This window comes from Aegilops tauschii, chromosome 4 (genome assembly GCF_002575655.3).
Source record: "Aegilops tauschii subsp. strangulata cultivar AL8/78 chromosome 4, Aet v6.0, whole genome shotgun sequence".
In the NCBI taxonomy this organism is placed as follows: domain Eukaryota; kingdom Viridiplantae; phylum Streptophyta; class Magnoliopsida; order Poales; family Poaceae; genus Aegilops; species Aegilops tauschii.
The window spans coordinates 507,340,166-507,354,134 of record NC_053038.3 but is presented as its reverse complement, the minus strand read 5'-3'; the positions used below and the strand labels follow the sequence as shown (position 1 = coordinate 507,354,134).

The 13,969-nt window shown below is 47.6% G+C and overlaps 2 protein-coding genes across 2 annotated transcripts; one reads left to right on the top strand and one right to left on the bottom strand.

The window, feature by feature from the left end:
- The first annotated feature begins 419 nt into the window (after positions 1-419).
- LOC109736174 (uncharacterized) lies at positions 420-1,902 on the top strand. Its single transcript, XM_020295393.2, has 3 exons — positions 420-1,136; positions 1,206-1,361; positions 1,478-1,902. Exons 1-3 carry the CDS (start codon positions 420-422, stop codon positions 1,862-1,864), a joined length of 1,260 nt encoding a protein of 419 aa, XP_020150982.1. The 3' UTR covers positions 1,865-1,902.
- Positions 1,903-2,351: 449 nt separating this feature from the next.
- On the bottom strand, positions 2,352-5,408 carry LOC109736168 (probable receptor-like protein kinase At5g24010). Its single transcript, XM_020295385.4, has one exon. The coding sequence runs from the start codon at positions 5,177-5,179 to the stop codon at positions 2,561-2,563; it is 2,619 nt and encodes an 872-aa protein (XP_020150974.1). The 5' UTR covers positions 5,180-5,408; the 3' UTR covers positions 2,352-2,560.
- Between the last annotated feature and the right edge of the window lie 8,561 nt (positions 5,409-13,969).

The following is a 13,969-nucleotide window of genomic DNA, read 5'->3' as shown; positions in this document are numbered from 1 at the left end:
TTGTCCATGCATCCACACATGTATCAAGTTTCCGGTTAATACAATTCTAGCATGAATAATAAACATTTATCATGAATAAGGAAATATAAAATAACAACTTTATTATTGCCTATAGGGCATATTTCCTTCACCCCTATGATTTCATGGTAAAAAGAATAGTACAAAAGTACCGACAATGCCGTTTTTTTTGAACTAAATCTTACAAAGAAACATCCTGCACATGCTCACCCCATTGAAATAACCACTTGCCTGTACAATTCCCCTTGTAAACTTTTCTCCAATATTTGCGTCTACAGGACATCTGGCGCCATATACATTCCCTACTGCCGCTGCAAGATGCTGCCCGTCTTGCCTGTGTATCTCATGCATTTTTACATTCCTGGAAATGCCATCCCAACCTCTCCTTCAGTAGGAAAGCAATGGGTCTGAATGAGGTTCCACGTCAAACTGATGTAATTGCAAGGGATCTCACTATGAAAGTCGACCACATTCTCAAAAAACACTCAGGCAAAGGAGTTAAGAAATTCCGGATCGAATTACACATTTCAGTTGATCCCAGCTATCTTAATAGCTGGCTTCAGATTGCTGCTGAACTACGGATTGAGGAACTCGCCGTTGTTCTACCTTCAACCTGCAATGCAAACTACTACGATTTCCCGTGTGCACTTTTTGTTGATGATGGGTGTAGAAACGCAATAGAGCATCTCTGCCTTGGTGGTTGTGCCTTCCATCCCACAGCTGAATTTGGTTACTTGAGAAAGCTGCAGCTGTTTTGGGTGCATATTACGGTGGATGAATTAGAATGCCTTATTTCCAATTCTTCTGTTTTGGAGCACTTGACACTCAAGTATTGTGATACGATCACTTACCTGAAGATACCTAGCCTACTACAGTATCTCAGCCACCCGATAGTGTCTGCATGCACTAATCTGAAGACGATAGAGTGCAAAGCTCCAAATCTCTCCACTTTTTACTTCAGTGGTCGACAAGTTGAACTTCTGTTTGGAGATTCAGTTCAAGTGAAGACCATGAGAATTTGTTGTTCTACTCAGTGTAACACCATTTATAATGCGTGTTCCGTCCTGCCATCCATTGTGCCAAATATTGAAACTCTCAGCATATCTTCTGTTAGTGAGGTAAACTGCAGAACTTTTGATTATCATATATACCTTAGGATGTTACTAATGTGAGGCGTATTCTTGAAGGTGGTCAATACACCAATCGTGCCTGTGAAATTCCTCCACCTCAAGTATCTGTCTATTTCTCTTGAAGGAAATGGGGCCTTTTCCCCAGACTATGATTACTTTTCTCTGGTTTCTTTGCTGGATGCTTGTCCTGTCTTGGAAACTTTCAACTTTGTTGTAAGTCGCTCTTTCATCTTGAATCATATCTACTGTCTAGTATCTTCTATGGTATGATCCAAGTATCTTGGTTTTCACATTGTTAGGGACACTAATATTGAATATTGCGCATGCAGGTGTCACAGGATCGCATGAAGCACGATTCGGTTCTTGGAGACCCGTCGTCACGTCTTAGGCAGATGCCTGAATACCGCCACGACAACATCAAGAATGTGAGGATTCTTGGGTTTTGCTCTGCGAAGAGCATGGTCGAGCTGGCATGCCATATTCTCGAGAATGCAACATCACTCGAGTGCCTTACTTTGGACACGATATGTGTTGCTTCCAATATTGATAGACACATTCACAAAACCGGTGAATGTGGCCACATAGGCAGGCATATGATCAGAGAAGCACGTAAGGCACTCTTGGCTGTCGAAAGATATATTGTGGGAATAGTTCCCTCCACGGTCAAGTTAAATGTCCTGGAGCCTTGCAAGCTATGCCATGCTTTGGCTGTTTAGCTGTGGCAATACCATAATTTTGTAAATTACATTGTGGACCGAACACTGTTGCACGAGTTGCCACTTGCAGCAGGAATGTCCAAACAGGTCACTTAAACACCCGTGTTGAAGCATAGGGGCAAGCAATTATGGTATTTCTCGTATTTTGATATATATAAGAGAAGATATCAGGAACTATTTAGTATTGTAGTTGTTGATATATTTTCGTATAGAACTCGTCAAAATTTACAACATTTGAGTCGAGACAAAAGTTATAGGCCTACTTTCAGGAGACAAGGGAGTACCATGTAGCTGAGATGTGCGATGCAGTTATTCCATGAAATTACTGTTTTTGTTATTTATTTTTATTTTCACACATGCTGTGATTTGGTTCTTGTATTTTGTGTAATCAGCTTTACATGTGCTGTGCTTGAGGTATACTGTCATGATGTTTGATGAAAATCAGAAATTTTGGCTCTGGTATTTGCCTGATGAAAAAACAATCAAGTTTTCTTGGCATTCCTATATTTTTTTGACATAAAAAGCAGAAGCGTAAAAATCGCGATGGTTCATGGAACTACAAACTATTATAGACAATTACACATGTTTGCCCAGATGAGGGTTCATTTTACTCATCGCCTCCAAATCAATGCTGAGTCGTGTCCATTGTTGATTCAGATAACATCTACTCTAGTGGTACAGATGAAACTGGGTGGATCATCGTCCCTCGCCGCGTGCGTTGAGCTGGGAGAAGACCTGGCTGTCGGCGAGCTCGGTCATGCTCAGGCCCGCCTCGTCCGCGTCGTCCATCATCAGCAGGCTCGTGGACGACGGCACCCACCGCGGCACGACCACGTCGGCGGGGAGCTGCGTGGCGACGGCGCCGCTGTCCTCGAAGGCGTCCCTGTTGACGTGCGTCTCCTGCAGCTGGAGGCAGTACTCGAGGTTCCAGAGCACGTCGCCCATGGACGGCCGGTCCGCGCCGTAGTCAGCCAGGCACCTCTCCGCCGTCTCGGCGAACTTGCGCAGCGAGTTGTCGTTGACCTCGCCGGCGATCCTGGCGTCGGCGATCTTGTCGAGCTTCCCCTCCCCGTGCATCCTGACGGCCCACTCGGCGATGTTGATCTGGTCGCGGTCGAGGCTCTGGTCGATGACGGGGCGCGCGCAGAGCACCTCGAAGAGCACCACGCCGAAGGAGTAGACGTCGGAGCGGTCCGTGAGCTGCTGCGTCTTGAAGTACTCCGGGTCCAGGTACCCGAAGCTGCCCTTCACCGCCGTGCTGACGTGCGTCTCCCCCAGCGATGGCCCGATGCGCGACAGCCCGAAGTCGGCCACCTTGGCGATGATGGCGCCGCCGCCGGTGCTGCCGCCGTCGTCGGTGCCGAGGAGGATGTTGGTGGACTTGACGTCGCGGTGGATGATGTTCTCCGAGTAGCCGCAGTGCAGGTAGTGCAGGCCCCTGGCGGCGCCGATGCAGATCTCGAGCCGCTGCTTCCACGAGAGCGGCGGCTCGTCGTCGGAGCCGCCGTACAGGTGGCTCCGCAGCGTGCCCTTCTCCATGTACTCGTACACCAGGATCATCTCTGCCTGCTCGTTGCAGTAGCCGATGAGCGACACGAGGTGGCGGTGCCGGATGCCGGACAGCACCACGATCTCCGTGTGGAACTCCGGCAGGCCCTGCTTGGAGGCGCGCATGGCGCGCTTCACCGCCACGGGCGTGCCGTCGGCGAGCGCGCCCTTGTACACGTTGCCGAACCCGCCGACGCCGATGAGGTTGCGGTCGTGGAAGTTGTCCGTGGCGGCCTTGAGCTCCGCCAGCGAGATGTGCAGCTTGGTGCTCACCCTCTGCATCCTGGCGGTGGTGCCCTCGCTGGACCGGTTCGTCGACTCGTCGGCCCAGCCGGAGATGCCTTCCTGCGTGTACGGTGACCACGGCAGCTGCGTGCTCTCCTTATCCTCCGTCGACGCCGGCGGCGCCACCTGCCTCCGCTTCGTCCGCCGCACGACGAAAAAGCAGAGCACCGCGCACGCAAGGACGGCGGCGCCGAGCACCGTCGCGAGCACGATGATGATGATGCTTCTCTTCGTCAGGCCGTGCGACACCGTCAAGCTCGGGTCGGCGGATTGCAGCTTCATGATCTCCAGCCCGTTGAGTATGCCGCCTCCGCTGCTTTGCCGCAACCAGCCGATGCTGACGGTGAGGTTCCCGGCTCTCGGCGCCCTGGCCGCGTAGTCCATGTAAAAGGCCTCGTTCGACTGCCTCGCCCGATCCTTTGGCGAGAGGGCTGGAGTGCCGATGGCTTGCGCGACATAGACGTTGAAGACGATGCCAACACCGACGACGGAGCTGACCACCTCATAGTCGCAGAAGTGGAGGCGGACGAGGTAGCGGGACCCCTGCTCCGCCGGGAACGTCCACGTGACGTTGAAGTTCAGGCCCGGCGTTGTCGCCACCAGGAGGTCCGTCACGTTCGCCGCGCGCTGCGTCCTGTACACCACGTCCGGCGCCACATCCTGTGTGTAACCGTTGGACGGGTCGTACATGATCGGGCTGGAGGTGCTGTTCACAACCGACTGCCCGGGGGCGCCGAAGAGGTAGGGGCCGTCGGGAAGCCACGTCCGCCAGAGCGTGTCGTTCTCCTTGGTCACCATGGGCCCGCCGACGTTGAGGCGGTACACCGTCTCCAGCGCGTCCAGCGGCCACTCGGGCAGGTCATTGCTCCCCACGGGGTCCACCGGTACCGCCGTGTTGTTCCACAGCAGCTCCGGCGGGGCCGAGAACAGCTCGACGGCGTTGACGAACGCGGAGGAGCCGGCGTCCGGGGTGAACCTGATGGTGAAATCTTTCGACCCGTCGCGCGGGACGAAGAACTCCTTGACGACGCCGGCGACCGGCGGCGAGAAGGTAGGCAGGAGGGCGTAGGCGTCGAGGACTGAGACGGTGAAGCGCGCGGAGGAAAGGCTGGTGGAGGAGGAGGCGGGGACGAACGGGAAGAAGTGGAGGCGCAGGACGAGGAACGACGACGCGCCCGCCGTGGCGGGGTACGCGAGGCGGTAGGAGAAGGCCGAGCTGTCGGCGCGCGCGGCGGCGTACAGAGGGTTGGAGGCCGCGCCGGAGCTGGCACTGGCAGACACCGCGGCGGGGCGCCCTTGCGAGAGGTAGCCGTCGTCCCGCACGAAGGTGCGCGTGGGGTTGTCGGATGGGAAGGGGACGTCCGCGCCTGCGCCGCACGCGAGGAAGAAGGAGAAATCCGGGGAGAAAACGGCGAGGGCGGTGTACGGGAGGGCCGTGGCGAGGAGGAGGAGGAGGAGGGGTGGTACGACGTGGACGGCCATTCAGCTCAGGGGGTAGTGGAGCCGTGGCCGGGCGTGCGGGTGGTGGTGGGAGATGAGGCGATCATGGGGATAAGCACGAGTGCGGCGGGCGGTGGTGGTGGTGGTGGAGGGAACACGGCGGGAAGGTGCAGAGTGGTGTGTTGACTCGGGCAGCGGGAAGGTGGACTTGGACTTGGAATGAAATGGCAGGTGGACAAGGATGGGATTGGGATTGGGATTGGTGTGCCCGTGTGTGTTTGGCAGCGCGTGCTGGACCGGAGTGATTGGGGCATTGAAAATTCTGGTTAATTCCTCCACTCTTTTAATTTTTATTTATAATTCCGGTTAATTCCTCCACTCATCATCATCAAGTGGCACTCATTTATTCACGTGAAAAGTACCCCTGCTGGTTGTCTTCCTGGATATTTTTGTCCCTCCTGGATGATTGCTCTATGGCCCATGTTACTTGAAGAAATGCTCCGTAAAATCAATTCATTTCTATTGCTGAATTGGTCGTTTTTTTTACTAATATCTTTTACTCCCTTCGTCTCATAATATAAGAGTGTCAAAATGCTCTTATATTATTACGGGGCGGAGGGAGTAGAATGATAGAATCCATAGTGTCTGTATTACGGTATTCCCGTGAAAAGCAAAAAACAAAAACACAAAAGCGAAATGATTGATGGTGATCAAGAAGCAAAAAAGAAGACTGTCGTGGAGCGTGCGACTCATCGTGCCGCCTCCTGCAACCTCGACTAAGCTGTGGTGCCTGCTCTCTAGGTACCAGGACATAGCTCGGCTAGATGGCGTTGATTGATGATCTCATAGTGGCAGGCCGTCGACTCGCTTCACCTTCTAGTTATTGATCAGTTGGCTCCGATGAGCCTTTTATCACATTTTCTTTTCATTTTTTGGCATGTTTGTGTTGTTGTCCAACATGTCTATTATTTTTATTGCACTTGGACTTGTTATATGAACATGATGGTTGCTTTATTTATAAAGCGGAGTGAAAGTGTTTAAAAAAAGCACCTGGTCCTACTCTTCTTCTACCATATTTCTATGAGGAAGAAGTCAAGGCTGCCATCTTTGGGTCCTACTCTGATGGAGGACCTGGTCCTGATGGCCTCCCTTTCTTCTTCTACCAGAAATTCTTGTACCTAATCAAGAGTGCCCGTCTAGCTATGCTTGCTAAATTTCACTCTGGCAAACTAGATATTTTGAGGTTAAACTTTGCCATGCTAACTCTAATTCCTAGAGAACCTTCTGTCATGACTAGGTTTAGACCTATAAGCTTACTTATTAATTGTGTTTTCAAAATCTTTACTAAAGTTCTCGCTAATAGGCTAGGGCTTATAATGGATAGACTAATCTCCAAAAATCAATTGCCTTCATCAAAAGCAGATATATCTTAGAGAGTGTGGTAACTGTTCATGAAGTGATCCACTCTCTAGCATTATATCTTTCGATGGACACAATGTGTAGGCGATGGTGTGTGCGAGTTGACCACAAGAAGGAGGTGTCGGGTTAAATACCCGCCCAACCATATATTTTTCTAATTTCTTTCTCGCGTCCTGACAGGGAGGACCCACTCCTTCAAACTGAGAAAAAAAACGCACATGTAAATAAACCAGGCACCAAGCCATAGAAAAAAGAACAAAAATCGCCTACGTGGCAAGCCATGAAATTGGAGAAAAACACAATGGGGTAAAATGTGGCATAACTTTGATCAATTGGGATATAAATTGCGAATTTTCTCAAAATGGGGTAAAATGTATCACAAAGCTCAAACTAGGGGATAAAAATGGAATTTACACTATATCTTATCCAATTGCAAGAACTTAGTGAATACTTATCATGTATCATAATGCGATTATTGGTTTTCAAAGCTGCTACTACTGAGACCTTGAATCGTTTTTTGGTCCTTTACTAATTAACACGTGCATATGGTCTTATACACCATTGAGGGCGTACGAGACTTTTTATATCTTAATTGCATAGTTCCTTGACTGAGATTACTGACATCCTACGCCTATTAATAAACATACCCCTATCTGAATCATTGGGCGGCTTGCAATCTTGTGCTCGTAATTTTTTTCTATTATTGTACTTTTGGAATCATGCAAAGCAAAGAGGTCCACAATCATGTTATTAATGAACGAATGTAATGTGAGTGAAAGCTCTCGTCATGGAAGAATCTATCTTCAAAAGTTGATTTCCTGGCAAACCAAAGGTCATGTTCTGCTTCGGATTATGCTAAACTGGTTAGGCGCCATACATCTGTGTGCTTTCATACAAACTAAGTAAGGGCCCTTTTGGTTCAAAGCATTTTCACATCTTTTGGCCTAACTCCATTCCGCCAATTTACTTCAGTGAAGATCAGCAATGGTCGTTCCATCTCCTTTGAAAGATGTGTGGCTGATTGGCATGAATCTTGCTAATTACTTCCCCACTCTATTCCTCACTCCACGAGACAACACTTCAGTCATCATGGGTCCGAGAGGAGACGATCTATGCCTAGACCTACACCCTAGGATTTCCACCGTAGCACTCGCCGAACTTAATGTCTTGCGCTTGCGCTCAATTTTTGTTTCTTGTCTCCTTGAACTCGTAGGAAAACGACTGTCGCACTAGTCGCCTCGACAGTAGATCTCTCTCGATGGGATCAACATATGATGTAGTTTTCGTGGAAAAGCCGTTGGACCCCTTCTCTTCGGTCACTTGGACGAATTACGCCCCAAACAGGTGCAAACTATTCATTTGCCTTGCTTTCAAAGGCAGGCTATTCCTTGTTGTTGTATTTAAACCCTGTATGATGTCTTCTCCTATTGCCTTCAATGAAAAGTTCAGGCTGGCGTAAGCCCGCTGTTGTCCCCGCAAACAAAACATTTTTCATAGGTTGAAACTATTAGAAATTCATCATTGTCGGTCGTTTGATTCACAATATTAAATCCCGAAGGAATTTATTCAAGAGTTCCGTTAAGCTATGTTCAATTAGCAACTTCGCATACACTCGCACATTTTGTAAAGATATCTCTGGTCTTTTATAGTTCAGTCAAACAGATTTTGGCAGAAACATAACCTCGCAAGAATGGGCAAGATATAATAATATTGTGTTTTATGATTCTTCTGGTTCCGGGGCTCCTGATAATCAAAATAGTCCATAACCCCATTATTGATGAATGAATGAATCATGAGTGGAAGCTCTTGTCGTGGAAAAATCTATCATCGATATCCTTGGTATGCAAAACACATGCAGCCTTTGAACTAGCTTTTATTTGGGGTGTCCTTGAACCTTTATTTCTCAAATGATATGTTGATTATCTGAGGAATAAAGTTTATTTGCTATTAATGTTGAATATATGTGTTGTGCATATTGTGCACTGGGCCCACCTCTTAGTTTTTTTTGTATAGTTGAAGTCGTGGTCCACCGTTGTACATCATATATACATGCGATTGCACCTGAGTATTACATCATGCAATTCTCATATCATACATGGTATCCGTTTTTTAGGTTACGACCTCGCTTCCGCCCTGCCGCCGCCGCGCGTCTCCTCCCCGCCGTCGCCGCTGCCGCCACCCTAGCCGCCCGCGCCCCTGTCGCGCCAGCCGCCGCCGCTCCCTCCCTCCTTCCTGCCGCCGCGCTACTCCCGCATGCTGCCCGTGCCGTCACCGCCCCTCTGTCGTCGCCGCGCCACCCACAGCTAACTCTAGCGTCGCCGCTGTCACCTCCTCTCGCCGCCGCCGCTTTCCCTAAGCCGTCGCTGCACCCCACCCCCTGCTTTTCGGCGACGTGCCGATGCTGACGGTGAGGTTCCCAGCTCTTGGCGCCACGGCCGCGTAGTCAAGATATAAGGCCTCGTTCGGCTGAGTCGCCTGAGCATTCGACGCGAGGTCTCTGCTGCCAAGGGCTTGCGCGGCATAGACATTGAAAACGATGCCAACACCGACGACGGAGCTGACCACGTCATAGTCGCAGAAGTGGAGGCGAACGAGGTAGCGGGACCCTGCCTCCGCCAGGAACGTCCACGTGACGTTGAAGTTCAGGCCCGACGTTGTCGCCCGCAGGAAGTTCATCATGTTCGCCGCGCGCTGCGTCCTGTACACGACGTCCGGTGCCACCTCCCTTGTGGTGGGAGGGTTGTAGATGATCAGGCTGGACGTGTTGTTCACATCCACTTTAGCTATACGTAAGTCGCCTGAAAAATAATTTTGGGTCAGTCGACTTTTTTGGCCATTGATTTTTTGTTTTCAGATATGTACTGTACTATAAGCTGGCTTAGGTTTTGTTTTTGACTGACCACATATTTGGGTCAGTCAACTTGCTACTGGGCTAAAGCCCACGTACGTGCCCAGTCCTCCATTCTGCCCCTTTGTTTTTCTTTGAAAGAAAACTGTTTTTGTGTTCCTTCTGTTTATTGTTATTCTTTATTTATTGGATTTTATTCTTTTCTTTTGTCGTTATTTTTGGTTGTTGGGATGAATGTCAATGTATACATACAAATACTATCAATATGTGTGAAAATTTGCACTATCACTGATTGTCATTTGTATACTACAAAAAGTGGAATTTTAGTGCAAAGTTGTGTGCAAGTTTTTCTAACCTTTTCATTACCTTTTTTTCTTAAAGAGGAATACCAATGCCACTAATTCATTGTTCTTATAAAACTTTATTATTTTGATTTTGATTAGTTATTATTTCTTCATTAAGGGTAATATCGATGACATTGATTCATTCCTTCTTAGGATTATTTTTTGTGAAAATTTCAGTATTATATGCTTATTCTTGCGTATTTAAAAAAAATGCAATTTTTGTGTATATTGTGCAAATTTTGTCATTGTTTATTTTAGATATTTTTATTTTATTTTTATTAAAGGGTAATAATAGTTACACCAATTCATTCTTTCTTAGAAAACTTTATTCTTTTGATTTTGTTTTAGTTTGACTCCATTTTCTTCCTTCTTAAAGGGTAATACCAAAGCCGCTAATTAATTATTTTCTAGAAAACTTCATTGTTTTGATATTTTTTGTTTTCTTTTCCTTTTATTTTTCTTAAAGGGTAATACCATGCCAGTAATTCATTCTTCCTTCCAAAACTTCATTATTTTGATTTTGATGTTGATTTTGTTTTTGTTTCAACTTTTGTCTGCTTAATATGAATGCAATTTAATTCATTCATTCTTAGGAAACTTCTTTTTTATGCAAATTTCACATTATATGCTTAATTTTGCATATTATAGAGAAGTGCAATTCATGTGTAAATTGTGTGCAATAATTTTCATTTCATTTTCTTAAAGGTTTATACAAATGCCACTAATTTATTCTTTAGAAAACTTCATTATTTTGACTTTTTTAGTTTTGTATTCTATTTCTTTCTTCTTTATGGGCAACAACAATGTCGTTGATTCTTTCGTTCTAAGGAAACTTCCTTTTCGTGAAAACCCGCCATTATATGCTTATCTTTAATATTATGGAAAAGCACAATTTTATTATTTTGATCTTTTTAGTTTTATTTCATTTTTCCTGTTTTAAGGGCAATACCAATGCCACCAAACCATTCATTCTCAGAATTATTTTTCCCAAAAAATCCACTATTATTTGCTTATTCGTGCATATTATAAAAAATTGTAATTTTCTATCTAATTTGTGTGCAAATTTTATCATTATTTATTCAAAAAAATCTTATAGAAAATGATATCAATGCTACTAATTCATTCCATGAACACGCATTTTATGAATCTACTATGTATATATTAGTGGTGTCGTATTTTCCATCTCTTACAGATGAGTACGCTTGCACACACACATGCGCGCAAACACACTGCGCCGACACACAGCCACATACACACATGGAAAAAGAAAATAAACATGTATATGCTGAACTAGCTAGCGAACTAGCTGCCTATACTAACACTAGTAGTTTGGATATAACTAGGTGCCTAGGTGCAATGCGTGCGTTTCAAAAAGAAAAAAATCCACTGACCCCTACTACTATTTTCAGGCGACTAGCATATAGCCACGCCCATATAATAAGGCGAATGCTAGGCGTAAGCCGGCTGATAGCTCGTGGTTATAAGCCGCCTTGATAACCGTCCAATTATGCACATCTGGTGCCCCGCGCGCGGATCGCAATTCTTGTCAAAACGCACAACTTCCCTCTCGCGCGACACAAGCACCACAATGCAGCACCTATTTTCGCGCTCCGAGCACACCCACCAGCACGGCGACAGCGGCTGCGACGCCGCCGGAGCTGCGATGCAGTGGCCGTCGAAGTCAACGCCGCCGGAGCTGGAGTATCGGAGCTGCAATGCAGAGGTCGTTGATGCTGCCCGAGCTGCAATGCAGTGGCCATGACGCCGCCAAAGCTATGATGCAGCGGCTGTCGGACTCGACGCCGCCGGAGCTGCATCGCCGAAGCTGCAATGCAGCGGTCGTCGACGCCGCCAAAGCAGCAATGCAGTGGCCACGACGCCACCGAAGCTGCACCATCGGAGCTGCAATGCAGCATTCGTAGACGCTGCCAGAGCTGCAATGCACTGGTCACGACGCCGCCGGAGGTACGATGCAGCGGCCGTCAGAGTCAATGCCACCGGAGCTGCAATGCAGCGGTCGTGGACGCCGCCGGAGCTACACCTCCAGAGCTGTAATGCAGCGGTCGTCGACGCCGCCGGAGCTGCAATGTTGCCGCCACGACACCGCGGGAGCTGGCCGGACCTGTGATGCAGCAACCGTGACACTGCCGGAGCTGCGATGCAGCGCTCGTCGACACTGGGTTTGCCCGCAGCTTTATTTCACACGCTCGTCGGGAGATCGGGCAGGTGACGAGCACTAGCGACGCCCCTGTATTCCAAGTTCCAACAACCCGATCTCCCGACGAGCGTGTGAAATAAAGCTGCGGGCAAACCCAGTGTCGACGAGCGCTGCATCGCAGCTCCGGCAGTGTCACGGTTGCTGCATCACAGGTCCGGCCAGCTCCCGCGGTGTCGTGGCGGCAACATTGCAGCTCCGGCGGCGTCGACGACCGCTGCATTACAGCTCTGGAGGTGTAGCTCCGACGGCGTCCACGACCGCTGCATTGCAGCTCCGGCGACTCTGACGGCCGCTGCATCGTACCTCCGGCGGCGTCGTGGCCAGTGCATTGCAGCTCTGGCAGCGTCTACGAACACTGCATTGCAGCTCCGATGGTGCAGCTCCGGTGGCGTCGTGGCCACTGCATTGCTGCTTTGGCGGCGTCGACGACCGCTGCATTGCAGCTTCGGCGATGCAGCTCCGGCGGCGTCGAGTCCGACAGCCGCTGCATCATAGCTTTGGCGGTGTCATGGCCACTACATTGCAGCTCGGGCAGCATCGACGACCTCTGCATTGCAGCTCCGATACTCCAGCTCCGGCGGCGTTGACTTCGACGACCACTGCATCGCAGCTCCGGCGGCGTCGCAGCCGCTGTCGCCGTGCTGGTGGGTGTGCTCGGAGCGCGAAAATAGGTGCTGCATGGTGGTGCTTGTGTCGCGCGAGAGGGAAGTTGTGCGTTGACAAGAATTGCGATCCGCGCGCGGGGCACCAGATGTGCATAATTAGATGGTTATCAAGGCGGCTTATAACCACGAGCTATCAGCCGGCTTACGCCTAGCATTCGCCATACTATAATAATTTGCAGTTCCATGTACTATCGCCATTTTTAGGCTTCTGCCTTTTGTTTTAATAAAGGGGACTGCTAAATCTTAGTGGACAAGTCAGCCATTGGATCGGACATTCCTATTAGTGGATTCGTGAGCACTACTTGTCCAGTGTAGTCTCGGCCCAGTGCAACCAGCCTGTTCTTTTTTTTCCTTCTATTGGGCAGGGATGCACCATGGGCTGAGCGTGAGGGAGGGTCTTTTGTCTATTGGGCCTTTTTTTCTGGACGTGTGAGAAAGCTTGTGTCCGAGCTATATGTTTCTCGTCAAAAAAAAAAAAAAAAACTCAAGCTTCGATTTTTATTGTTGTTCCACTCAAGATCAAACTGGGCATTCTTACTATTTCTAATTGATAAGGCAAGTTGTAAAAAGACGAGGACGCCTTCATTTTATTTTTTTACTTGTTATTTTTCTCTTTGTTTTTTCTTTTTTATTCATTTTGGTTTTTTAGGCATTTTTATTCATTTTGGTATGTCACACCTTCGCTGTGTAGCGACCATGCTCGTCCCCATCCCCCCATTCATGCTACATATGTTTGGGCCGGCCCAACTAGTCCTTTTTGATTTTGGGAAGGTTCTAAAACTTTCTCTTTGAATTTTTGTTTTTCTTTTCTTTTTTCTTTTTCCCTTTACTAATTCGCAAAAAATTCTAAAATCTGGGATTTTTTTTCAAATTAGTGACTTTTTAAAAATTCAAACATTTTTACAAATCGGTGAACATTTTCTGAAATTCAATTTTTTTCATCAAAGTCAACATTTGTTCATCAAAGCAAAAAAATATTCATCAAATTCAAAAAATGTTTATGATTTTTTTAAAATGTTCGGTGAATTCAAAATATGTTCATTGAACTTAAAATTTGTTCATTGAAATTTAAAAAATGTTCATCCAAAAATCAAATTTTGTTCATCAAAATTCAAAACATGTTTATTTTTCAGAAAGTGTTAACATTTTTTGAATAAATGGGAATTTTTTCCAAAAAAAATTCCAAGTGGAGCCTTTTCAGTGTGGAATGTGCTTCGTGAGAAGACTGCATCGGCGTTCAATGTGAACACCTGAAAAAAAAACTGATTTGGGCAATGCACGGATACACAACAGTGACTCATCACACCAAACTCAAGGCTTACTTTCAATGTTCTAAAT